The 27133-nt window shown below is 45.3% G+C and overlaps 2 protein-coding genes across 7 annotated transcripts in view; both read right to left on the bottom strand.

Moving 5' to 3' along the window:
- POU6F1 (POU class 6 homeobox 1) overlaps window positions 1-26918 on the bottom strand; it is a 72085-nt gene extending 45167 nt beyond the window's left edge. For 2 of the 5 annotated variants that reach the window (XM_027106297.1, XM_027106298.1), the window contains exons 1-2: window positions 26123-26157; window positions 1960-2040 (exon numbers count right to left, since the gene is read on the bottom strand). The gene's annotated coding sequence lies outside the window, so the exon portion shown is untranslated. Of the gene's footprint in view, window positions 1-1959; window positions 2041-26122; window positions 26196-26885 lie in introns of those variants that run through there. The other 3 variants (XM_027106299.1, XM_027106296.1, XM_027106301.1) reach the window with 3 other exon arrangements.
- SMAGP (small cell adhesion glycoprotein) lies at window positions 289-27133 on the bottom strand. 2 transcript variants are annotated; one of them, XM_027106307.1, is made up of 4 exons: window positions 27097-27133; window positions 26123-26194; window positions 1960-2040; window positions 289-1047 (listed from the first exon to the last, which is right to left on the bottom strand). In XM_027106307.1, exons 2-4 carry the CDS (start codon window positions 26154-26156, stop codon window positions 869-871), a joined length of 294 nt encoding a protein of 97 aa, XP_026962108.1. In that variant the 5' UTR covers window positions 26157-26194; window positions 27097-27133; the 3' UTR covers window positions 289-868. The 2 variants fall into 2 exon arrangements, with proteins under 2 accessions (XP_026962108.1, XP_026962109.1); XM_027106308.1 differs by lacking the exon at window positions 27097-27133 and adding an exon at window positions 26886-26916.

The raw sequence follows: 27133 nt of genomic DNA on the forward strand, positions 1-27133 counted from the left end.
CTCTGTGTGTACGCAGAATGGGTCTGGGAAATTCTGGCCCTTGCCAGGATGGAGGCTAAACAACTAATCCCCCAGGGTATGTTTCTAATGACACTTCTAGGACAAACTTCCCAGGACCATCTTTGTTTCAAGACCCTGAGATTGTTCTGGGAACTTCTGAAACTTCCCTGGGGCCCCCTTTGCTTGGGAGAGAACACAGGCAAAGGAGTTAAGTGAGCAAAAGAAACTGTCAAAGTTTAAGCAAAGGTAAAGTGTAAAGGTAGTTATTTCTTGCACATGAGAATCGGATTTCTGTATCAATGAAAGATTTTAATTCCGAGAAAAATAGCATAAGTCTGGCTTGCTGGGAATATGGAAAGGAAGGGCTCAGATTAAGGGATGTGACACGTTCATCACGAGAGAGGTCTCCACAGTCTCCTGCCCTCCTGGCCTGGCCTTTCACTGTGGTGTGCGGCCTCTGGGAAGAACTTCTATGGGACACTATTTCCACTTGGGCTGTCACTAGGTGACCAGGTATGGGACAGAGGAGCATCCAGTGACCCCCAACTCTCCTCCTTCCCTTCGACCTGTGGAAAAAGTGAAGATGACTGGGCACATACTCCAGTGTTGCCTGGTACAGCTCAACCTCGGTGGTCAGCCAGAAGCACCGGCTGTATGACAGAGGCCTGGCTAGAGACGTCACGAGCAGCTTTCTTCGTGTCCCTGGTCCCTGGCGTCGGTGATGTTAGTACTTGTGCCTGTGTCCCAGAAGGAGCTCAGTTCTGCCCATATCAATCGATGCTTCTCACCGGTTTCAGATAAAACTTCCACCTAATAAATTGTATGTTAGCACTGAAGCCTGGATAAGCTCCTTGGGGTCTGGGAACCATTAGATGAAATATTCCTCCTTCTCCCTGCCCTTGGCTGAGTTGCTCTCCATCTGGAGGACGGCGCCGGGCTCGCCTTCTGCAGGTTCGTAGGTGATGTAGCTGCCTTTGTTCTTGTACAGGTAAAAGAAGATCAAGATCACGACTGAGAGCAGGGTGAGGAAGACCACTGTGATAACAACTTGGAAAGGAGAGGGAAAATGCAGAGATGTTTCAGGATTGAGGACGTCTCAGTAACTCACAAGGTCCCCTGAATTAGACGATTCCCTCACTCCTGGTGAGGGTCCTCCTGCTGAAGTTAACTAGCGTCCACTTCCAAATCCATATTCTCCCACCAAGCCCGACTTCCTTGGTACATGACATCTGGAGTCTCTTTGTGCTTAGGGACACAAGGCTTTTGGTTTCTGACAAAACTGAATTCCCTCTCAACTAGTTCCTGATGATTATGATAGAAACAGGAAGGAGGGAAACAGGAAATCGCTTATCCCAACAGGAAGGGTTTTAAAATTCATAGCCTCGGGCTTCCCTGGTGGCGCAGTGGTTGAGAGTCCGCCTGCTGATGCAGGGGATGCGGGTTCGTGCCCTGGTTCGGGAGGATCCCACATGCCGCAGAGCGGCTGGGCCCGTGAGCCATGGCCGCTGAGCCTGCACGTCCGGAGCCTGTGCTCCGCAACGGGAGAGGCCACAACAGTGAGCGGCCCGTGTACCGCAAAAAAAAAAAAAAATTCATAGCCTCCTGTAGGGGTTTCTGATCCCTCCCATCCTCTTTCTCACCGACTCAACAAGCTGCACACATCCTTATCCCTACCCCCATACTCAACTGTAGTGCCCATATGCACTGCAGCTGTTTGTGGCCACCTCCCAACCGGTCATTTACTGGCAGTACCTCAACACGAAGCCTCTGAGAGTCTTTTATAACCTTGTGTGTGTGTGTGTAATATAACTTGCATGCCAAAACGAGCCCATTAATGGATTTGGTCTCTAATCTGTGGTGCTTTCCCATGTAGGGAAAATCCTGGTCTATCACATTGTCTCTGGAGCAACAGAGCCCCTGAGCTCAGAAGGTCCCTTGATTTGGCTCAGAGCCTGTTACCTGCAATGAGTGCTGTGCTGGCTTCAGCTTCCGGGGACAGGGCCTCAGTGGCCTGTAGGATTGGGGTGGCCATCAGTTCTTCTGGAAAATTTAGCAAAGTGGAAAAGGAAATGGGGTGAATTCTTTTGTTCTAAAACACGTTTGTCCTTCAATTTCACTACCCCACCTTCTTCCCTATTCAGACTTTTGTCATTTAACTCCTATAGGACATCTGTATAGAAAAACCGGGAGAATAGAGGAGAAAACAAACCACCACCAAAGACGATAAACATTTTGATGGATTTCTCTCTAACATAGTGGTTAAAGTATGGGCTCTAGAGCTGACTGACGAGGTTCCAATCTGAGCTCTTTTACTAGCTGTGTGATCTTCAGAAAATTACCTAACCCCTCTGTGCATCAGCATCCTCATCTGGAAAACAGAGATAATAGTACCTACTTTATAGGGTTGTTGCAACATGTATTAAGTAATTCAATAAGGGTAAGCTATTATTAGGAATACATTTTTGCATAAATGAGATCAAATGATAAATGTATATACATGTATATATCAATATATTTATATTATATGCCACATGCATTTCTTCACTGTTTTTACAAACTCTTTGTAAACATTATTTTTTAATAATGAAATAACGCTCCTTCCCTTATGAAACCCTTTTCTACGCTTCCAGAGTAAGCCCTGCAATTTGAAAGGTTCTGAAATAAGGCCTCTCCTACCCTAAAATATATCCCATATCTCGTTCTGCTATTGGTCTATCTGTCCTTCAGAGCCTGAAAGTCCCACTCCTAAAGTCACTACCCAGACTCCTAAGTGTTTCCAAAAGAAGTCAGGAAGCCTTCCATTCTATCCTAGTTAGCATTTTAGTGTAGGGGTTTGAAAAGGTTAGTTACTGCAGGACAGAGGTATCCTGGGGAAAGCAGTCTGACTGACCCTAAAATCACCCACAGGAGGCATCTCAGTATTCATTCAATAAATAACAATAGCAGCACTCATTAACTCTCTACTCTCTGCCAGGTGTGTTCCAGGCACAGTGGGGGCAAGCAGAACAGACATGGTCTACCTTCCCCGAGCTCAGCCTCCACCACAGCAAGTTCACAGTTAAGAACTGTGATACGTATGGCAAAGGCAACATCTGGGAGCTTAGGAGGGCATGTGGCAGAGGGGCCTGAGCTAGTCTTCCAGCACGAACAGCCTCCCCAGGAAGCAGGATTTGAGCTGGGGGCCGAAGCAGGGGTAGGAGTTTACAGAGTGAAAGGGGCGGGAGGTGGGGCACATTCTAGGCAGAGGGAAGAGCCTGGATCAAAGCTCCGAGATGAGAGGACCCAAAGGCCAGTGTGGCTGGAGCACAGGGCGTGAGCCTGATTCCTGTCTCTCGCCTGACACCTTCAGGATGCCATCCAGGACAAGGGAAATTCAGTCACTAGCGGTGGTCTGGTGAGCCTGGGAGCAGTGCCAAGAGGGGTCAGCGGTGTTGAAAGACCTTCTCACACAGGCCAGGGGAGGCCTGTTGAACCGTCCTGGTCTTGCCACAGGAAAAGCAGATGTGGGCTGCCTGGATCACCACCCCGCTCCCAGGGCCAGGCCAAACCCTTCTCCACTCTTTCTTTAGGAGCAGTGATACAGTCAGCTACTTTGTGGCTTCGGGCAAATGGTTACATCTCCCGATTCATCCATCCATTCTCATCTGTAACCAGTAGGAACTATATTAACCAACTCTGCAGGGCTATTGCAAAGGCTAAATGAGAAAACGCACAGGCAAGCATCATTAAAAGGGAAAGCCGCTCTAGGTTTGAATCCTGCCCCAGCATAGTCCTAGGTAACCTTGAGGAAGTTACCAAACCTCTCTGAGCCTCAGTTTCTCTCCCATGCGTAAAACAGGAGTGTGGTAGGCAGCTTCTAAGATGAATCCCAATGGTTCCCACCTCCTGGTGTTTACATCCTTGTGTAAGCCCCTCTCCCCGTGTGTCGGCTGGACCCAGTGACTAGGTTCTAACAAACAGAATACAGTCAAAGGGATGGGCTGTCACTTCTGAGATTATACTGTGACTTCCATCAAAGACAAGGCCTGAAGTTTATCCACCTGCTCACTGCTTCAGACTGCTGCCCCTCACCACGCATGCTTTCCTCCCCCAAATGTCCTGGGGCTGGCTGCACACCGTCTTCCCACCATTGATCTAGAGTTCTACACAGCTGCTCTCAGTTTTGTCTTTCTTAAACATTTGAGAACTTACGATACACAAAGCACCGAGAAGAATAATGTATGTACAGAAGCTTCAATAGAAAGATGAGTAAGATTCAGTTCAATCGATCAACAAGAATTTAGTTTGCACCTACCACGTGCCAGGGGCACTGTCATAGATGCTGGGCAAGCAGCAGTGATGAGGCTCACCAAGGACCCAACCATGGAGCTGAATTTTAGTGAGGCTTCAGAGAACAGATGTGTAGGAGTCCTCGGAAAGGGAATCCAGGAGGGTAGATGATTCCTAGTTGGGAAATTCTGCAAATAATCCCAATTATAACAGCTGCCATTGGCTAAGTCCCTGCTTTGTGCTGGGCATTTCGTATACATAATTATTAATCCTTAGAATTCCAATCACTTCACAGCAGGTGTTCTTATTTGCCCATGTGGACCCTGAGGCCCGGGAAGAGTTAAGTGACATCCCTCGTATTACACATGAAGGAACAGTGGATGCAGCCAAGATCTGAATCCAGGACTAGCCCCTCCAAAGCCCAAGGTATTTATACTAAGCCTTCCTACCACTGTCCTTTTCTTTTTTTTCCAATAGGGAAAACGAGGAAAAGGTAACAAAAGATAACTATGAGGCAGCACAACGAGCTTTCCAAAAGTGCGAGGTTTTAAAAGATACGGACAGTTGCGGAAGAAACACCAGAGGAGCACAATCAAATACAGACCGTTGCATTACAAAGAGCTCTCCTTTAATGTGAACTTGCTCACAGGCGACTGGGCAGCAGGGAATGATATCAGTCACGTTGGTTCATATGCAACCTCAAGCTTTCTACAACTCAAGAGTACATTTCATCAATAAATACCTTAAGAAACATAAAATGCACTAGAAGTACCTTCCTTGGACGCAGTTATCAGTTGGTTTCCACTTATACTAAGCCATCTGGTGATGCAGTAAGTACAAATGAAGGAGGTACCAAAAAAAATTACTTCTATACAAAAACATTAGAAGAAGGCAGAGCCATGGAAGAAATTTACCTCTATATGAAATCTACCTCTATGAGAAAACACTAGAAGAAGGCAGATCCTACATCAGATTTTTATTTTTGATGAAAATAATCTCTGTTGAAAGTTAAGTCTCTCTGGAACCAACTTCTAAAAGGAGGAAGCACACTCCCAGGGCACAGGGGGTCTAGGACAGACAGGGATTCAAGGTTCAATGTTGGTGGAGATTTAACTGCCAGTATTTTAATTCAGACTGTTGTATTTTTAGGGTTCTCATTACAAAGTTTCATAAGTTTTGAGTGTTCTGTCCCAATTCTGTCTTTCCTGTAAGACCATTTCCAGTAATGTGATTTCAGAATGTGAATCTTTTCGAAAATGCACATAAAGGTTAAAAGCAGAAACTCAGAAGAATAGTGTCAGGAAGCTCTGTACAGCTCAAGGTGGCAAACACATTGGAAGGACAATTTAAAAAGTGTTATATTTGGAGCAAAAACAAGGAAATGGGCCAGGCTTGCTGCCTGGGCCCGAAGCTAAGAGGTAGGAGGTAACAGAGAAACTAGAACTCTCCCAGCCCGTTTTGCCTCTGTCTCCTATCAAAGAGAATGATTTCTGCACTGAAGGAGAGCAGGAGCCTTGGTGATGTGGGGAAGGGAGCTCAAGAGAAGGGACACAACCCAGAAAGCACCAAGCTAATCTAAAAGGGATCCAGGTAAGTGACAGCCAAGGGCACGGAAAGAACATGTCAATGGGATCGCTACTGGTGATACAGGAGCTTCTGAGAAAGACAGAGGGGTCAGGAGCCTGAAGGGCCACAGAAAGAGGTGGATTCTGTAAACAACTGGTGAAATTGATACAGTTCCTCAGCAAAATTCTAGAACGAGTTATAAGGAACTGCTTTGGGGGTCCTGAACTTGAAACCACAAGCATTAAGAGTTAATGTGAGACGGCTAGGAGCGAGCTGGGTCAGACAAGTCACACGGCCTTTTTTTTTTTCACACAGCCTTTTTTTTTTTTTTTCCACACAGCCTTTTTAGACTGAGGTTCCAGTTTCACAGACAGAGAAATTAAAAGGCTAATTCAACAAGTATTTACAGAGTGCGTACTTTGTGCCAGGGTCCGTTCAAGGTCCTGGGCATAGATTAGTGAACACAACAAGCAAAAACTCATGCCTTCACAGTTCCTTAAACTACACAGAATTATCATAGGATCCAGGAATTTTACTTCTGAGCATCTATCCAAAAGAAATGAAAGCAGGAACTCAAAACAGATATTTGTACACCAATATTCACAGCAGCATTATTCACAATAACTAAAAAGTGAAACAACTCAAATGTCCATCAACAGATGAACAGATAGACAAAATATGGTATATATATACACACACAATGGAATATTATTCAGCCTTAAAAAGGAAGGACGTTCTGATACGTGCTACTATGTGGATGAACTTTGAAGACATCATGCTAACTGAAATAAATCAGTCACAAAAGGACAAATATCGTAGGATTCCACTTGTCTGAGGTACCTAGAATAGTCAAATTCATAGAGACAGACAGTGGTTATCAAGAGCTGGGAAGAGGGGAGAATGAGGAGTTATTGTTTAAGGGCTACCAAGTTTCAGTTTGGGATGATGAGAAAGTTCTAGAGAGGGATGATGGTGATGGTTGCACAACAATGTGAATGTACACAATGCCACTGAACTGTATCCTTTAAAATGGTAAATTTTAGGATTGGTTCAAGATGGTGGAGTAGAAGGATGTGTGCTCACTCCCTCTTGTGAGAGCACCGGAATCACAATTAACTGCTGAACAGTCATCGACAGGAAGACACTGGAACACACCAAAAAAGATACCCCACATCCAAAGACAAAGGAGAAGCCGCAATGAGATGGTAGGAGGGGCTCAATCACAATAAAATCAAATCCCATAACTGCTGGGTGGATGACTCACAAACTGGAGAACACTTCCACTGCAGAAGTCCACCCACTGGAGTGAAGGTTCTGAGCCCCATGTCAGGCTTCCTAACCTGGGGGTCCGGCAACGGGAGGAGGAATTCCCAGAGAATAAGACTTCGAAGGCCAGCAGGATTTGATTGCAGGACTTTGACAGGACTGGGGAAAACAGAGACTCCATTCCTGCGGGGCACACACAAAGTAGTGTGCGCACCAGGACCCAGGGGGAAGAAGCAGTGACCCCATAGGAGACTGAACCAGACCTACCTGCTAGTGTTGGAGGGTCTCCTGCAGAGGTGGGGGGTGGCTGTGGCTCACTGAGGGGACAAGGACACTGGCAGCAGAAGTTCTGGGAAGTACTCCTTGGCATGAGCCATCCTGGAGTCTGCCATTAACCCCACCAAAGAGCCTGCAGCCTCCAGTGGTGGGTCACCTCAGGCAAAACTACCAACAGGGAGGGAACCCAGCCCCACCCATCAGCAGACAAGCAGATTAAAGTTTTACTGAGCTCTGCCCACCAGAGCAACAGCCAGCTCTACCCACCACCAGTACCTCCCATCAGGAAGCTTGCACAAGCCTCTTAGGTACCCTCATCCACCAGAGGGCAGACAGCAGAAGCAAGAAGAACTACAATCCTGCAGCCTGTGGAACAAAAACCACATTCACAGAAAGATAGACAAAATGAAAAGGCATAGGACTATGCACCAGATGAAGGAACAAGATAAAACCCCAGAAAAACAACTGAATGAAGTGGAGATAGGCAACCTTCCAGATAAAGAATTCAGAATAATGATAGTGAAGATGATCCATGATCCAGGACCTTGGAAAAAGAATGGAGGCAAAGATCTAGAAGATGCAAGAAATGTTTAACACAGACCTAGAAGAATTAAAGAACAAACAAACAAAGATGAACAGTACAATAACTGAAATGAAAAATACACTAGAGGAATCAATAGCAGAATAACTGAGGGAGAAGAAGGGATAAGTGACGTGGAAGACAGAATGGTGGAATTCACTGCCATGGAACAGATTAAAGAAAAAAGAATGAAAAGAAATGAAGACAGCCTAAGAGACCTCTGGGACAGTATTAAACGCACCAACATTCTTATTATAGGGGTCCCAGAAGGAGAAGATGGAGAGAAAGGACCCGAGAAAATATCTGAAGAGATTATAGTCGAAAACTTCCCTAACATGGGAAAGGAAATAGCCACCCAAGTCCAGGAGGCACAGAGAGTCCCAGGCAGGATAAACCCAAGGAGAAACATGCCAAGACACTTTTTTTTTTTTTTTTTTTTTTTTTGCGGTACGCGGGCCTCTCACTGTGGTGGCCTCTCCCGTTGTGGAGCACAGGCTCCGGACGCGCAGGCTCAGCGGCCATGGCTCACGGGCCCAGCTGCTCCGCAGCACGTGGGACCTTCCTGGACCAGGGCACGAACCCACGTCCCCTGCATCAGCAGGCGGACTCTCAACCACTGCGCCACCAGGGAAGCCCGCCAAGACACATATTAATCAAATTGACAAGAATTAAAGACAAAGAAAAATTATTAAAAGCAACAAGGGAAAAACGACAAATAACATACAAGGGAACTCCCGTAAGGTTAACAGCTGATTTCTCAGCAGAAACTCTACAAGCCAGAAGGGAGTGGCACGGTATGTTTAAAGTGATGAAAGGGAAGAAGCTACAACCAAGATTATTCTACCCGGCAAGGATCTCATTCAGATTCAAAAGAAAAATCAAAAGCTTTACAGACAAGCAAAAGCTAAGAGAATTCAGCACCACTAAACCAGCTCTACAACAATGCTAAAGGAACTTCTCTAAGTGGGAAACACAAGAGAAGAAAAGGACCTACCGAAACAAAAGCATAACAATTAAGAAAATGGTAATAGGGGCTTCCCTGGTGGCGCAGTGGTTGAGAGTCTGCCTGCCGATGCAGGGGACACGGGTTCGTGCCCCGGTCCGGGAGGATCTCACATGCCGTGGAGCTGCTGGGCCCATGAGCCATGGCTGCTGAGCCTGTGCTCCACAGCGGGAGAGGCCACAGCAGTGACAGGCCGGCGTACCGCAAAAAAAAAAAAAAAAAAAAAAGAAAATGGTAATAGGAACATACATATCGATAATTACCTTAAACGTGAATGGATTAAATGCTCCAACCAAAAGACACAGGCTCGCTGAATGGATACAAAAACAAGACCCATATATATGCTGTCTACAAGAGACCCACCTCAGACATAGGGACACATACAGACTGAAAGTGAGGGGATAGAAAAAGATATTCCATGCAAATGGAAATCAAAAGAAAGCTGGAGTAGCAATACTCATATCAGATAAAATGACTTTAAAATAAAGACTGTTACAAGAGACAAGGAAGGACGCTTCATAATGATCAAGGGATCAATCCAAGAAGAAGATACAACAATTATAAATATATATGCACCCAACATAGGAGCACCTCAATACATAAGGCAACTGCTAACAGCTATAAAAGAGGAAATCGACAGTAACACAATAATAGTGGGGGCCTTTAACACCCCACTTACACCAATGGACAGATAATCCAGACAGAAAATTAACCAGGGAACATAAGCTTTAAATGACACAATAGACCAGAAAGATTTAATTGACATTTACAGGACATTCCATCCGAAAACAGCAGATTACACTTTCTTCTCAAGTGCACATGGAACATTCTCCAGGATAGATCACATCTTGGGTTGCAAATCAAGCCTCAGTAAATTTAAGAAAATTGAAATCATTATCAATCAGCTTTTCCGACCACAACACTATGAGATAGAAATAAATTACAGGGAAAAAAACGTAAAAAACTCAAACAAATGGAGGCTAAACAATACGTTACTAAATAACCAAGAGATCACTGCAGAAATCAGAGGAAATAAAAAAATACCTAGAGACAAATGACAATGAAAACACGACGATCCAAAACCTATGGGATGCAGCAAAAGCAGTTCTAAGAGGGAAGTTTATAGCAATACAATGCTACCTCAAGAAACACGAAAGGGCTTCCCTGGTGGTGCAGTGGTTGAGAGTCTGCCTGCTGATGCAGGGGACACGGGTTCGTGCCCCGGTCCAGGAAGATCCCACATGCCGCGGAGCGGCTGGGCCCGTGAGCCATGGCCGCTGAGCCTGCGAGTCCGGAGCCTGTGCTCCGCAACAGGAGAGGCCACAACAGTGAGAGGCCCACGTACCACTAAAGAAAAAAAAAAGAAACATGAAAAAACTCAAATAAACAGTCTAACTTTACACCTAAAGGAACTGGAGAAAGAAGAACAAACAAAATCCAAAGTTAGTAGAAGGAAAATCATAAAGATCAGAGCAGAAATAAATGAAATAGAAACAAAGAAAACAATAGCATAGATCAATAAAACTAAAAGGTGGTTCTTTGAGAAGATTAACAAAATTGATAACCTTTACCAAGACTCATCAAGAAAAAGAGGGAGAGACTCATATCAATAAAATTAGAAATGAAAAAGGAGAAGTTACAATGGACACTGCAGAAATACAAAGTATCCTAAGAGACTACTACAAGCAACTCTATGCCCATAAAATGGACAATCTGGAAGAAACAGACAAATCCTTAGAAAGGTATAACCTTCCAAGACTGAACCAGGAAGAAATAGAAAATATGAACAGACCAATCACAAGTAATGAAATTGAAACTGTGATTAAAAATCTTCCAACAAACAAAAGTCCAGGACCAGATGGCTTCACAGGTGAATTCTATCAAACATTTAGAGAAGAGCTAACACCCTTCCTTCTTAAACTCTTCCAAAAAATTGCAGTGGAAGGAACACTCCCAAACTCATTCTATGAGGCCACCATCACCCTGATACCAAAACCAGACAACGATACTACAAAAAAACAAAATTACAGACCAATATCACTGATGAATATAGATGCAAAAATCCTCAACAAAATACTAGTAAACAGAATCCAGCAACACATTAAAAGGATCATATACTATGACCAAGTGGGATTTATCCCAGGGATCCAAGGATTCTTCAATATAAGCAATCCAATCAATGTGATACACCATATTAACAAATTGAAGAATAAAAACCATATGATCATCTCAATAGATGCAGAAAAAGCTTTTGACAAAATTCACCACCCATTTATGATAGAAACTCTCCAGAAAGTGGGCACAGAGGGAACCTACCTCAACATAATAAAGGCCATATATGACAAACCCACAGCAAACATCATTCTCAATGGTGAAAAGCTGAAAGCATTTCCTCTAAGTTCAGGAACAAGACAAGGATGTCCACTCTCACCACTATTATTCAACATAGGTTTGGAAGTTCTAGCCACGGCAATCAGAGAAGAAAAAGAAATAAAAGGAATACAAATTGGAAAAGAAGTAAAGCTGTCACTGTTTGCAGATGACATGATACTATACATAGACAATCCTAAAGATGCCACCAGAAAACTACTAGAGCTAATCAATCAATTTGGTACAGTTGCAGGATACAAAATTGATGCACAGAAATCTCTTGCATTCCTATACACTAACAATGAAAGATCAGAAAGAGAAATTAAGGGAAAAATCCCATTCACCACTGCATCCAAAAGAATAAAATACCTAGTAATAAACCTACCTAAAGAGGTAAAAGACCTGTACTCAGAAAACTGTAAGACACTGATGAAAGAAATCAAAGATGACACAAACAGATGGAGAGATACACCATGTTCTTGGATTGGAAGAATCAATATTGTGAAAATGACTACACTACCCAAAGCAATATACAGATTCAGTGCAATCCCTATCAAATTACCAATGGCATGTTTTACAGAACTAGAACAAAAAATCTTAAAATTTGTGTGGCGACACAAAAGACCCCGAATAGCCAAAGCAATCTTGAGGGAGAAAAAACAGAGCTGGAGGAATCAGACTCCCTGACTTCACACTCTACTACAAAGCTACAGTCATCAAGACAATATGGCACTGGCACAAAAACAGAAATACAGATGTTTGGAACAGGATAGAAAGCCCAGAGATAGACCCACGCACCTATGGTCAACTAATCTATGACAAAGGAGGCAAGGATATACAATGGAGAAAAGAGAGTCTCTTCAATAAGTGGTACTGGGAAAACTGGACAGCTACTTGTAAAAGAATGAAATTAGAACTCTCCCTAACACCATACACAAAAATCGACTCAAAATGGATTAAAGACTTAAATGTAAGACTGGACACCATAAAACTCTTAAAGGAAAATATAGGAAGAACACTCTTTGACATAAATCACAGCAAGATCTTTTTTGACCCACCTCCCGGAGTAATGGAAATAAAAGCAAAAATAAACAAATGGGACCTGATGAAATTTAAAAGCTTTTGCACAGCAAAGGAAACTATAAACAAGACGAAAAGACAATCCTCAGAATGGGAGAAAATATTTGCAAACTAATCAGTGGACAAAGGATTAATCTCCAAAATATATAAAAGCTCATGCAGCTCAATATTAAAAAAACAAACAACCCAATCAAAAAATGAGCAGAAGACCTAAACAGACATTTCTCCAAAGAAGATATACAGATGGCCAAGAGGCACATGAAAAGCTGCTCAACATCACTAATCATTAGAGAAATGCAAATCAAAACTACAATGAGGTATCACCTCACACCAGTTAGAATGGGCATCATCAGAAAATCTACAAACAACAAATGCTGAAGAGGGTGTGGAGAAAAGGGAACCCTCTTGCACTGCTGGTGGGAACGTAAATTGATACGGCCACTATGGAGAACAGTATGGAGGTTCCTTAAAAAACTAAAAATAGAATTACCATATGACCCAGCAATCCCACTACTGGGCATATACCCAGAGAAAACCATAAATCAAAAAGAAACATGCAGGGGGTCTTCCCTGGTGGCGCTGTGGTTGACAGTCTGCCTGCCGATGCAGGGGACACGGGTTCGTGCCCTGGTCTGGGAAGATCCCACATGCCGCGGAGCGGCTAGGCCCGTGAGCCATGGCCGCTGAGCCTGCGCGTCCAGAGCCTGTGGTCCGCAACGGGAGGCCACAACAGTGAGAGGCCCATGTACCGCAAAAAAAAAAAAAAAAAGACACATGCACCACAACGTTCATTGCAGCGGTATTTACAATAGCCAGGTCATGGAAGCAACTTAAATGCCCATCGACAGACAAATGGATAAAGATGTGGTACATAGATACAATGGAATATTAGCCATAAAAAGGAACGAAATTGGGTCATTTGTAGAGACGTGGATGGAGCTAGAGACTGTCATACAGAGTGAAGTACGTCAGAAAGAGAAAATCAAATATACATTAATGCATATATGTGGAATCTAGAAAAATGGTACAGATGAACAGGTTGGCAGGGCAGAAATTGAGACACAGATGTAGAGAACAAACATATGGACATCAAGGTGGGAAAGCAGGGGGGCGGGGATGTGGTGGTGTGATGAATTGGGAGATTGGGATTGACATGTATACACTGATATGTATAAAATAGATAACTAATAAGAACCTGCTGTATAAAAAAATAAAAAATAAAATTCGAAAAAAAATAAAATGCAATAAAAAAAGGTAAAATTTTATTTTTTAAGGTGTTGGGGGTAGGAGTTTATTAATTAATTTATTTATTTTTGCTGTGTTGGGTCTTCGTTTCTGTGCAAGGGCTTTCTCTAGTTGCAGCAAGTGGGGGCCACTCTTCATCGCGGTGCGTGGGCCTCTCACTATTGCGGCCTCTCTTGTTGCGGAGCACAGGCTCCAGACGCGCAGGCTCAGTAGTTGTGGCTCACGGGCCTAGTTGCTCCGCAGCATGTGGGATCCTCCCAGACCAGGGCTTGAACCCATATCCCCTGCATTAGCAGGCAGATTCTCAACCACTGAGCCACCAGGGAAGCCCCCAAAAAGGTACATTTTATGTTATGTATAATTTTACAACTTAAAGAAAAAACATTTTGTCATACAATTTACATCGTGAGGGGAGAAGATGGACAATGGACAGGTTAAAGAAGTAAAAGATATACTATATTAGACGTTGGTTAGTACCATACAGAAAATAAAATCAGGAAGGGGGATAAGGAGTTGGGATGTGGGTAGGGGTGGTCAGGGAGTTTCCCTGACGAGATGACTTGAGTAAAATAAACACCTATAGAAGGAGAGGGAGGCAGCCATGAGGAGACATGGGAGAGGAACATTCCAGGCAGAGGGAACAGCAAGTTCAAGGTAGGGCCATCAAATAATATTGGAAAGCACCTGGGGCCGTCACAGGCTCAGCATGTTAAAGGTACATCATGGAGGTCACTTGGAAGGAGCAAGGGGGAGCGGAGGAGCAGGTGAAGTCGAGGGGGCTGTATAAGAGGGGTGTTGAAGGTCATGGAAGGCCTTTGGCTTTTTCAGTGAGTGAGATGCAACCCTTTTAGAGGTTTTTGAGCAGAGAATGATTTACATTTCAAAGGGGTGCTTCTCAAACTCTGCAGTGCATAAGAATCTCCTAGGGAGCTTGTTAAAATGCAGACTATAGGGGCTTCCCTGGTGGCGCAGTGGTTAAGAATCTGCCTGCCAATGAAGGGGACACGGGTTCGAGCCCTGGCCCGGGAAGATCCCACATGCCGCAGAGCAACTAAGCCCGTGCGCCATGACTACTGAGCCTGCGCTCTAGAGCCCATGAGCTACAACTACTGAGCCCATGTGCCACAACTACTGAAGCCCGCACGCCTAGAGCCCATGCTCTGTAACAAGGGAAGCCACCACAATGAGAAGCCTGCGCACCACAACAAAAGTAGCCCCCATTCACTGCAACTAGAGAAAGCCCGCACGCAGCAACAAAGACCCAACGCAGCCAAAAATAAAAAAATAAAATAAAAATAAAATAAAATAGTGAAAAAAAAATACAGACTATGGCTCCTTAAGTCTAGGGTGGGGCCTGAAATTCCAAAGACTGTCCTTTTGAAACACGGAGACCACTATGTTGTAAGGAAGACCAGTCTGGCTCACTGGAGGATAACAGGCCACATGGAGGAAAACTGAGGCATCCCCAGCTCAGCCGACAGCCAGTACCAACTGGTAGACATGTGATGGAGGTCATTTTGGACCTTCTAGCCCACTGGGCCTTCCAGCAGATTGCAGCTGCATGAGTGAGCAGGGGTGAAAACAGCAGAGGAGTGCCCAGCCAACTCCCAGAATGGTAAGAAATAATAAATTGCTGTTGTTTTAATTCACTAAGTGTTGACGTGGTTTGTTACACAGCAATAGGTAATTGAAACAGAAACAGAGTTTTAAAGGATCTCTTTGCGTGTGGACAACAGGCTGTGGGAAGGTAGAGATAGGAGAAGCAGATTATGCCCAGCGCGTGGGCACAGCTGAATCCACCCAAAGGGGGGAGTCTTTTTCTAGTTTGCACAAAGGCACTGGCTGGGTCTAGCAGCAGTCCCGTGAGAAAGCGGTGGGATTCTGGAGACTTCTCGGGTGGTCCACTGGTTGAGAATCCACCTTCCAATGCAGGGGATGTAGGTTCGATCCCTGGTCGGGGAACTAAGACCCCACATGCTGCGGGGCAATTACTGAGCCTGCGTGCTGCAATAAAAGATCCCACACGTGTTGACGAAGATCCCACATGCCGCGACAAAGATCCCATGTGCCGCAACTGAGACCCGATGCAGCCAAATAAATGAATAATTTTTTTTTTTTTTTTTTAGAATAAAGTGGTGAGATTCTGGATATATTCTGAAGTTAAGGCTGAGGATGTGGGGTGAAGTCACGGATAACACCAAGGTTTGGGGCCTGAGTAACTGGAGGGAGAGAAGGCCTGCTGTTACCTGAGATGCAAAGCCTGCAGGTGGAACAGGTTTAGAGGGGAAGATCCAGAGTTCAATTTTGGACATGATTGCAGACATCAAGACTGGAATTTGGGGGAATTCACTGGTGGTCCAGTGGTTAGGACTGTGCTTTCACTGCTGAGGGCGTGGGTTCAATCCCTGGTCAGGGAACTAGGATCCCATGAGCTGTGTGGTGTGGGAAAAAAAAAAAAAAGACTGGAATTTGGGGAAGAGGTCTGGATTGGAGATTTTAAAAGTCAGCATCTTTACAACCATGAGACTGAATGAGATCACCAAGGGAGTAAGTACAGATAAAGAGGACCAAGGACTGAGCCCAGGGAGGAAACAGCAAAGGAAGCTGAGCAGTAGCAGCCAAAGAGACCAAGTACAAGGACCACCAGGTTTTCCCACAGAGGTCATGAGTGACCTTGACAAGAAAAGCTTGGTGAAGTGCTAAGTATAAACCCCTGGTTTAGAGTGGGTTCAAGAAAAAAAGAAAGCAACCTAAGTGTCAATTGACAGATGAATGTATAAAGAAGATGTGGTATATATACATACACACACACACACACACACACACACACACACATGCATGCACACACACACACAAACACACACAATGGAATATTACTCAGCCATAAAAAAAGAATGAAATAATGCCATTTGCAGCAACATAGATGGACCTAGAGATTATCATACTAAGTGAAGTAAGCCAGACAAAGACAAATATGATATGATATCGCTTATATGTGGAATCTAAAAAAACAAATGAACTTATTTATAAAACAGAAATAGACAGACACAGAAAACAAATTTATGGTTACCAAAGGGGAAAGGGGGGAGGGGTAAATTAGGAGCTTGGGATTAACAAATACACACTACTATCTATAAAATAGATAACCAACAAGGACCTACCATATAGCACAGGACACTAAACTCAGTATTTTGTAATAACCTATAAGGGAAAAGAACCTGAAAAAGAATAGATATATATGTATATGTATAACTGAATCATTTTGCTGTACACCTGAAACTAACACAACAGGTAAATCAATTATACTTCAATAAAAAAAAGAAAGAAAGAAAAAAAGGGAAGGAAAGGCACTGAAGGCAGAATATAAACTTTTTTTTTTTCTGTAAAGTTGAACAGGGAAATAGGACTATAGCTGGAGGTGGAAGAGAGTTCAAGCTTTTTGTTTATTTTTGCTTTTTTTAGATGGGAGAAATGACAGCCTGTTTATGTACGGACAGGAATGACTCAGATGAGAGGGAACAATTGACAGCTGGAGCCATGTCGTTGAAGGGATGGGACCCAGTGCACGGATGAAGGGATTGGCTGCAGACAGCAGAGATCGTTCATGACTAATGTGCACATGGGCAGTAGGTACATGGGGGCAGTGGGAGCCTTTGGCAGTTCTCTTCTGAGAACTTTAACTTGCTCCAGAAAATAGAAGGCCGTGTCATCAACTGAGAGTAAGCATGGGGAGGGGGTTAGATGAATTGAAGGTGCTGCCTGAATAGCCAACGTCTCATCCAAGAACCGTGATAGAGTGTTTCCAATATCCCTGTGGAGTAACACAGCCTGGCTTTATTAAGGACTAAGTTGGATATTCCCCAGTGGTCCAGTGGTTAAGATTCCACCTTCCAATACAGGGGGTGCGGGTTCTATCCCTGGTCGGGGAACTAAGATCCTGCATGCTGTGCAGCACAGCCAAAAATTTAATAAAAAAAAAAAAGGACTAAGTGGCGGGGAGTAACTGGCCATCAGGAAATGGAGTGATGCCAGTCTAAACAGAGCTTCTTCTTCCACTGGGATTTGACCTTTTTTTTTTTTTTTTTTTTTTTTTTGTGGTGCTCGGGGCCCTCCCTCCTGTGGCCTCTCCCGTTGCGGAGCACAGGCTCGAGCACAGGCTCCCGACGCGCACGCTCAGCAGCCACGGCTCACGGGTCCAGCCGCTCCGCGGCATGTGGGATCTTCCCGGACCGGGGCACGAACCCGCGTCCCCTGCATTGGCAGGCGGACTCTCAACCACTGTGCCACCAGGGAAGCCCCTGACTTTAATTCTTATTGAATTGATATTATGATGTCAGACCATGCCAGGGCCAAATTAAGGCCTTTGTGTAATTCAAAATAAAAATACGGACTTCCCTGGTGGCATAGTGGTTAAGACTCCGTCTGCCAATGCAGGGGACACGGGTTCGAGCCCTGGTCTGGGAAGATTCCCACATGCCGCGGAGCAACTAAGCCCGTGGGCCACAACTACTGAGCCTGTGCTCTAGAGCCCGTGAGCCACAACTACTGGGCCCACATGCCACAACTACTGAAGCTTGTGCACCTAGAGCCCATGCTCCGCAGCGGGAGAAGCCACCGCAATGAGAAGCCTGTGCACCGCAGTGAAGAGTAGCCCCCGCCCGTCTCAACTAGAGAAAGCCCGCGCGCAGCAACGAAAACTCAACACAGCCATAAATAAATAATAAAAATAAATAAATTTATTTTTTTTTAAATAAATAAATAGGGCTTCCCTGGTGGCGCAGTGGTTGAGAGTCCGCCTGCCAATGCAGGGGACACGGGTTCGTGCCGCGGTCTGGGAAGATCCCACATGCCGCAGAGCGGCTGGGCCCCTGAGCCATGGCCACTGGGCCTGCGCGTCCGGAGCCTGTGCTCCGCAACAGGAGAGGCCACAACAGTGAGACGCCCGCGTACCGCAAAAAAATAAATAAAAATAAATAAATAAAATAAAATATTTTAAATAGATAAATAAAAATAAAAATACTAAATCACAAGACAGATATAAGAAAGTCCAATAATACATTTTCCCTTTATGGTAACAACTCGGCTTTTTTGCTTGTTTTTATAATATAGTGATGGAATTCCCTGGCTGTCCAGTCGTTAGGACTCTGTGCTCTCACTGCCGAGGGCCCGGGTTCAATCCCTGGCCGGGGAATCAATATCTCACAAGCCAGGCAGCACAGCCGAAAAAAAAAAAAAAAAGTGAATATTAAATCCTTTGTGAGAGCTTTTGTTTGGTGTTCTGCGTTATTGGTGCCTTCCACACAGGCTTAGTGTGGAAGGGTTTAGTGACCTTTGGGTAGACCCAGGGAAGCTTCAACAAATCTGTGAAGGACTCCGAGTTAGAGGGGCAACTAGTAAGCTGATAAAGAGATTTAAAATGACTGGAGAAATTGGCCAAACTGAACAAGATGAGAATTCAACATACACCTTGCTCTTAGGTCCGGGAAATCAACTACTCACAAATAATGGGGAAGCCACAGCTTAGCAGCACCTATAAAAGACTTACAGTGGGATCACTAGAAATTCACCGACACTGGAAGGATAGAACCCAAAAGAGCAGCAAGAGTGAGAGGAAGGTCGTAGAATTTTGGATGCTTTTTATTTTCTTTCTTTTCCTTTACCTTCCAAATTTCTTATGATGATAATGACTTTTATAATCATAAAATATTTATAAGTTGCTGCTATTTTAGGCACCATGAACATAAATGTGGTCTCTACAATGGCATCAACAGTGCAGCCCTACTCTGCACTATTCCTAGACTGCTGAGTTGCATCTGGGTGCCAGTTTTGAGCTGAGCAGCCAACACAGTGAATGGCTTGGAAACCATATCAGATCAGGAAAGCCTGTAAGAGAAAGCTGAGTGAAAACTTAGTTGGGGATGGAGGGTTAGGACTTGAATGCTGTCTTTGAATATACCAACGATGACCCGTACAAGAGGACTAATGGCAGAAACTAATGGGAGATGGATGTCTTCCCCAGAGAACGGAGAGCAAAACTGGGCAGATGCTTCATGGGGAACTGGAGAGAGAGTTCCAGCACAGAACGCGTAGTTGAACTATCTGACCCTCAGGACCTTTCTCAGCCTTAATGTTAGAATTTTTATAAATTGAAAATGTTCTATCAGAATTCACTACAAAATCAAATTTTCAAACTGGTGAACTCTCAATGAAGTCTGTAGTTTAGTTAACAGTATCGCACCAATGTTGGGACTTCCCTGGTGGTCCAGTGGGTAAGAAGACTCTGCACTCCCAATGCAGAGGTCCCGGGTTTGATCCCTGGTCGGGGAACTAGATCCCACATGCATGCCGCAACTAAGAGTCCTCATGCTGAAACTAAATATGCCACAATGAAGATCTCGCATGCCGCAACTAAGACCCAGTGCAGCCAAAATAAATAAATAAATATTTTTAAAAAAATAAATAAAAATAGGGCTTCCCTGGTGGCGCAGTGGTTGAGAGTCCGCCTGCCGATGCAGGGGACACGGGTTCGTGCCCCGGTCCGGGAAGATCCCACATGCCGTGGAGCGGCTGGGCCCGCGAGCCGTGGCTGCTGGGCCTGCGTGTCCGGAGCCTGTGCTCCGCAACGGGAGAGGCCACAACAGTGAGAGGCCCACGTAACGCAAAAAAATAAATAAATAAATAAATAAATAAAAAGAATAATGCATTAAAAAAAAAACAGTATCATACCAATGTTAATTTCCTGGTCTTCACAAATGTATTGTGGCCATCTCTATCGACGTCAAATGTACCAAATGACATTTGAGGAAACATGGCTGAAGGGTATACAAAATCTCTGTACTATTTTTGCAACTTTTCTATAAATCTAAAATTATTCCAAAATAAAATGTCTATTAAAAAATCAAAAATTTAAAAGAATCTAAAAAAGAGTGGATATGTGTATATGTATAACTGATTCGCTTTACTGTACAGCATAGACTAATACAACATTGTAAATCAACTATAGTCCAATAAAAACTTTTAATAAATCAGGGGGGCTTCCCTGGTGGCGCAGTGGTTGAGAGTCTGCCTGCCGATGCAGGGGACACGGGTTCATGCCCCGGTTCGGGAAGATCCCACGTGCTGCGGAGCGGCTAGGCCTGTGAGCCATGGCTGCTGAGCCTGCGCGTCCGGAGCCTGTGCTCCTCAACGGGAGAGGCCACAACAGTGAGAGGCCCTCGTACCGCCAAAAAAAAAAAAAAAAAATCAGGGACTTCCCTGGTGGTCCAGTGTGTAAGACTCCGTGCTTCCATTGCAGGGGGCATGGGTTCGATACCGGGTCGGGGAACTAAGATCCTGCATGCCACGCAGCAAGGCCAAAAAAAAAAAAAAAAAAATCAAGAATTTGAATTCTATTCCACCCAGAAGAGCTTTTCTCAGACTAAAAGTCACAGGGTGTCCAAGCTAATGAGCTGGAGCCTTCGGGCTTTAAGTATCAGAACGATAATCTATATTTGTGACTTACAGTTTGCAAAACATACATTATTTTATCTCTACCCGAAGAATGTGATGTAAGTAGGGTTGGTATTATCATTATGTACAAGCCAGAAAATTGAGGTAGCTCAGCAAGCTTCATCAACCAGCCCACCGTCACTCAGTGGTTGGCCCAGCCGGGCTTTAAATCTATCTCCTCACTTCAAGGTTCTTTGCAACTTCTGGAACCATCCCTGCTCTGCCTCCAGCTAAACATTTTGTTGATGTGTCCACTGGGTTTGGTTCTCAGAGTTTTATTGCAGGATGGGTGTTCACTAAAGCACTGTTTGCAAGAGTGACACATATCTGAATGTCTATCAGCAGAGGAATGATTAAATAAATGACAGGTCATTCATTCTGGAAATAGTACACAGTTGTTAAAAAGAATGTGGTAGATCTGCAATTACTGGGACAGAATATATGGTTAGACGAAAAAAGCAAATTGCTAGGGCAGTATGTGTTATATGATTACATGTTTGTAAAAAAAAGTGAAGTAGGGCTTCCCTGGTGGCGCAGTGGTTAAGAATCCACCTGCCAATGCCAGGGACACGGGTTCGAGCCCTAGTCCAGGAAGATCCCACATGCTGTGGAGTAACTAAGCCCGTGTGTCACAACTATTGAGCCTGCGCTCTAGAGCCCGTGAACCACAACTACTGAAGCCTGCATGCCTAGAGAAAGCCCACGCGCAGCAATGAAGACCCAACGCAGCCAAAAATAAATAAATAAATATTTTTAAAAAGTAAAATAAAATAGAACTATAAACATATATATATATATACACACACACACACATCGAAAAAGTCTAGAAGGTTATTCCCTGAGAGGCATGTAATGGCTTTGTAATGAAAGAACAACAACAGCGAAGTAAACTAAGTTCAGGAAACGTGGCATACAAGAGGGGAAATGGTTTACAGCTTTCCCATTATCTCCTGTTCCTACCCCATTTCTCTCCTGTCTCCTCTTCCAAACAAAGGAGTAAGAATGTTACTTTGGGGACTTCCCTGGAAGTCCAGAGAGTAAGACTCCGTGTTCCCAATGCAGGGGGCCTGGGTTCGATCCCTGGTCAGGGAACTAGATCCCGCATGCATGCCTCAACGATGAGTCTGCATGCCGCAACTAATAAGTCTGCCCACCGCAACTAAAAGGTCCTGCATGCCTCAGTGAAGATCCCGTGTGCCACAACCAAGACCCAGCGCAGCCTAAAGAAAGAAAGAAAGAAAGAAGAAAGGCAATATACTAAGGAAAGAAGAAATATTAAAAAAAAGAATGTTACTTTGCTCCTTCCCTTCTCAGGCTTAGAAAGACTGTGGCACGCATTTTCTTTAAGGAGGGAGGCCTGGGGCTGAGGACCACAAGATGATTTGAGATTTGAGGCTCCACCCAAACCCTAACCTACAGCAAATGAACTTCAAGATCTATCTGGCTCACTCACCTTTTTTTTTTGTTAACCTAGATACCTGTTGGTTTGTTTGTGGCCCTTGTTCCTGGGCTAAATCTCTTATCACTGAGGCATCAGATCCTTTGCCACCTGAGTCTGACAACCTATTTATTTGCTCTAGCCCTGCCCAGAAAAGGGCGGCTCCCCCAATTCTCCTTTCCATGGGAACCCGCCCTGGAATTCTGCTCCCTTTCTCCTTCCTTCTCTTTCATGTGCCCCTGCCATGGGGTAGAGTGGCTGAGAGCAGTATACCATGACGGAAAGAATACAGGACTTGGCACAATACCCTGCCTCTGCCATTAGTAGCTGCGTGACCTTGGGAGAATTTCCTAACCTCTGAAAATTTCTTAACTTCCCTGAACTTCAGTTTTTGCTTCTGTAAAATGAGAATGAAACGTGCTCACAGGGTTGTGATGAGGAATAAGCGAGATGAACAACACTGAGCGTCTAACCTAGAGTGAGGACAACCTAGGATGTAGCTAGTGTGACTACATGGCAAGGGATGGGCTTTACCCAGTGGGGTGGGCAGAGCGGACAATGCCTATTCCACCCCACTCTCCTTCCAAGAGGGCAACTTATGCACTAGGCACAGCAGGCAACGCGCCTAGGGTCCACCATACTTCCAGGGGCCCATGAAAATGTTTTTTAGTGATCTTAATTTCTTTTAAAATCAGAAGAAAAAAATTGAATGTTTATGTCAAGGAAATTATAATATTGTTATATCAATCAATTATAAATATAACCATTAATGATTTTATTGTATATTAATATTGCATTCTTCCTTATACCAACATAGTTGTAAAATACAATTTTTAACACATTACCTTTTTAAATGGAGGAATGGGCCCACAAAGGCAAAAGTGCCAAGGGCCCCTGAAAGTTCTAATGTGGCCCTCACTTTCAGCCCTCTTGAAGGATATCTCCTTTAGGAGATCTTTATAGATTGGGGCAAAGGGATGTGAGAGGGAGGTGGGGAAGAGACATGCAAGACCTTCAATGATCCCATTCTTCAAAGTACAAGTCCTCACCCTGTCTGTAATTTCTCCATTTCTGTCCCTGAACTTACATTTGCTTGGACCCAGTGGGTAGGGGACTATACGATATGTCCTAAAATACCACTCCACTCATGTCGTTTGTTGGGTTGAAAATGTAAATACATGACTCAACAACAACAAAACCAGACAATTGAAAAATGGGCAAGGACTTGAATAGACATTTCTCCAAAAGATATACAGTTGCCAATAAACACATGAAAAGATGTTCAACGTCACTCATCATTAGGGAAATGTAAATCTAAACCACAATGAGACACCATTCACACCCATTAGGATGACCACTATTAAAAATCAGAAAATAGGGCTTCCCTGGTGGCGCAGTCGTTGGGAGTCCGCCTGCCGATTCAGGGGACACGGGTTCGTGCCCCGGTCCGGGAAGATCCCACATGCGGCGGAGCGGCTGGGCCCGTGCGCCATGGCCGCTCTGCCTGCGCGTCTGGAGCCTGTGCTACGCAACGGGAGAGGCCACAACAGTGAGAGGCCCACGTACCGCAAAAAAAAAAAAAAAAAAATCAGAAAATAACAAGTGTTGTCAAGGATGTGGAGAAATTGGAACCCTATGCATTGCTGGTAAGAATGTAAAATGGTATAGTTACCCTGGGAAACAGTATGGCAGTGCCTCAAAAACTTAAACAGAATTACCACACTTCTGGGTACATACCCAAAAGAATTGAAAGCAGGGACTCGAAGAGATATTTGTACACCAACGTTCAAGCAGCAGTATTCACAACAGCCAAAAGGTGGAAGCAACCCAAGTATCTATTGATGTATGAGTGGATAAACAAAATGATATACATTATATATATATAATATTATTCAGCCTTAAAAAGGAAGGAAATTCTGACACATGCTACAAAATGGATGAGCCTCGGAAATGCTATAGTGAAATAAGCCAGACACAAAAGGACAAATTTTGTATGATTACACTTATACTAGGTACCTAGTCAAATTTATACAGATAGAAAGTATAATGGTGGTAGCCAGGGGCTGTGGGGAAGGGGGAATGAGGAGTTATTATTTAATGGATACAGAGTTTCAGTTTGGGAAGATGAAAAAGTTCTGGAGATGGATGATGGTAACAGTTGCACAGCAATGTGAATATCACTCAAAATTTAATACCACTGAACTGTACACCAAAAAATAATCAAAATGGTAACATTTATATTATGTTTATCTTACCACAAAATTTAAAAAAGAACGTATATAGTTCTGCTTTTGTCCAAGTCCTAATTTCTCAGCTGCCCAAGCAAGCATCACTTCTCTTCCCTACAGGCAGGTTTATTCTGTAGGTCCTCTGCCCTGTCCCCCAGAATACCCTCCAAGGTAAGCACAGTCTCTGTAGTTTCAGAAGTGGCGGCGCTACCTTTATGTGGAATCCCTGCTGCACCCCTCTTTGCCTCTATAAACCTTACCCATCCTTCAAGAGTAAGGGCTCCATCCCTTCCCCACTCATGAAGCCTGTACTAACTAATCTAGATGGCTGCCCATTTCTCCCTTTTCTTATCTCCAGCAGACAACTAAGGATCTGAATTGCTACATCACCAGTCACAGAGGACACTGCCTTTGACTTCCCCTGGGGTTCTCACTCACCTGTTTCCACATCAGTAAAGCAGAGAATGTCTGTCCTAATGACAAATGAGACCGCACATGGAAACAAAGGTGTATAGACCAACCAAGGTTTTGTTCCTCCCTTACCCTAATTAACATGTAATGAAAACAACCAATGTGTATCTGATGGTTTGTCCAGCTCAGCTTGGTTATGAAATGAAAGGGAGGAATCCATACTCATTCTCTTTTTTTTTGGGGGGAATCCATTCTTAACGTGAAGGGGAAAGAGGGGGATCCCGGACTAGGGAACACGGGTAACAATAGTTCCGGGGAACAAGGGATTTTTGATGCTGGAGTGAATCATCAGAGGAGTGGAATTAGAAAGCAGGCAGAGGGACTTTCCTGGCAGTCCAGGGGTGAAGACTCTGCACTTCCAAAGCAGGGGGCACCGTGGGTTCGATCCCTGGTGGGGGAACTAAGATCCCACGTGCCGCAGAATTCCTTTCTAGGAATAGGTGGGCTTTTCTAACAAGCACCCAGTAATAATAACCAATGTTACTGAGTGCTTGCTAGATATGAGATACTGTGCTAGGTGTTTTACAGGGATTATCTTATTTAATCCTCACAAATAAGGTACTATTTCCCCCGTTTTACAAATGAGACTGGAGCTTAGAGGGTAGGTCACAAGGTCACAAAGCTCTAAGTAGTAGTACCAGGAATTGGTCCAGGTCCATGAAACTTCAGATTCAAACTGCACTAAAGTGTGCATGCTGGTTCCCTTCTGCTTCCTCCCAGGACCTTTCCTGGTATGAGGCAGGTGGAGAGTAGTGGGAGTCTTCCCACCTGGGCAGAGGGCTCAGGGAATTCCAGGACTGGGCTGGGGGGGGGCAGTTTAAGTGGGAAAGGCCTTCACCTACCTCCTGGAGAAGGCGTGGTTGGGAGGCTAGTCATCTCGGCAGGTGGACGGGCACCTGCAGGGAGGTGCAGATCTGTAGGAAGAGGGACAAAGAGCGGGATGAGGTGGATGGGCCCATGCCTGGGGCAGAAGACGACTGGAAATCCCAGGAAAGCCTTTGGTGCCAGGTTTTCCTGAGTCCCTTCCCCAACTCTCCCCCCACCCCCACCCCCGCCCTATTGAACGTCTATCTGGGGATCCTTTCACTGGGCCACCACATTTACCTAGGAGGTTTCTCAAGGCCTGAGAAAGTTAGGTAAATGTACGCAAATTAGCAGCGGACCCAGTTTCACCCAGGCGCGGTAACAGGTCCCCAGTTCTCTCCCAGCCCGCAGTCTGTGGGGAGCCGTCCACTAGGTGTCAGGAGAGCGCAGGGAGGTCAGGCCCCCGGCCCAGGCTCCGGGCCGGCGCGGGGGCAGCGGCGGGGCCGGGCCGGGGAGCCAGGCGCCGGGCACCGGAGGGAGGGTCGTCAGGCGCCCTCGGGCCCGCCCGAGACGGCCGGTTGTCAGGGCTCAGCCCTCCGCCCGCAGTGCCCCCTCGGGCGTCCGCTGCAACGTCCGCGCGGTCCACCGAGCCCCGCTGGCCGGGCCCCCGCGGCCGCCCACCACCGGCCCGGCCGAGACTCTGGCACCCTGGGGCCCTCGCCGCGTCCGCGGACGTCGGGGCTCGATCCCGCGGCACCGGCCCCCGCGCCCCGACCCCGGTCCAGAGCCCTCCTGCGTTACCCGCGCCAGGCAGGGCTAGCTGCGCTCCGAGGGCGGCCCGTCCCGGTCACCGGTTCCGAGGCGCCGCGACGGGAGGCTCCAGCCGAGGCCCGAGCTCGGCCGCTCTCGGTTTCAGTTGTTGACGCGGCCGCGGCGGCTGCAGCGTGAGTGTGGGTGACCGGGCTCGCCTGGCCCTTCGGCCCTGCCCGGGTCCCCACCTCCGCGTGCTCACCTTACCAGTCGGACGGGCTTCAGGGGAAGGGCAGGCG

The sequence above is a fragment of the Aethalodelphis obliquidens genome, unplaced genomic scaffold, assembly GCF_003676395.1.
Source record: "Aethalodelphis obliquidens isolate GAN/ISIS:26980383/991018 unplaced genomic scaffold, ASM367639v1 scaffold8, whole genome shotgun sequence".
Lineage (NCBI taxonomy): Eukaryota > Metazoa > Chordata > Mammalia > Artiodactyla > Delphinidae > Aethalodelphis > Aethalodelphis obliquidens.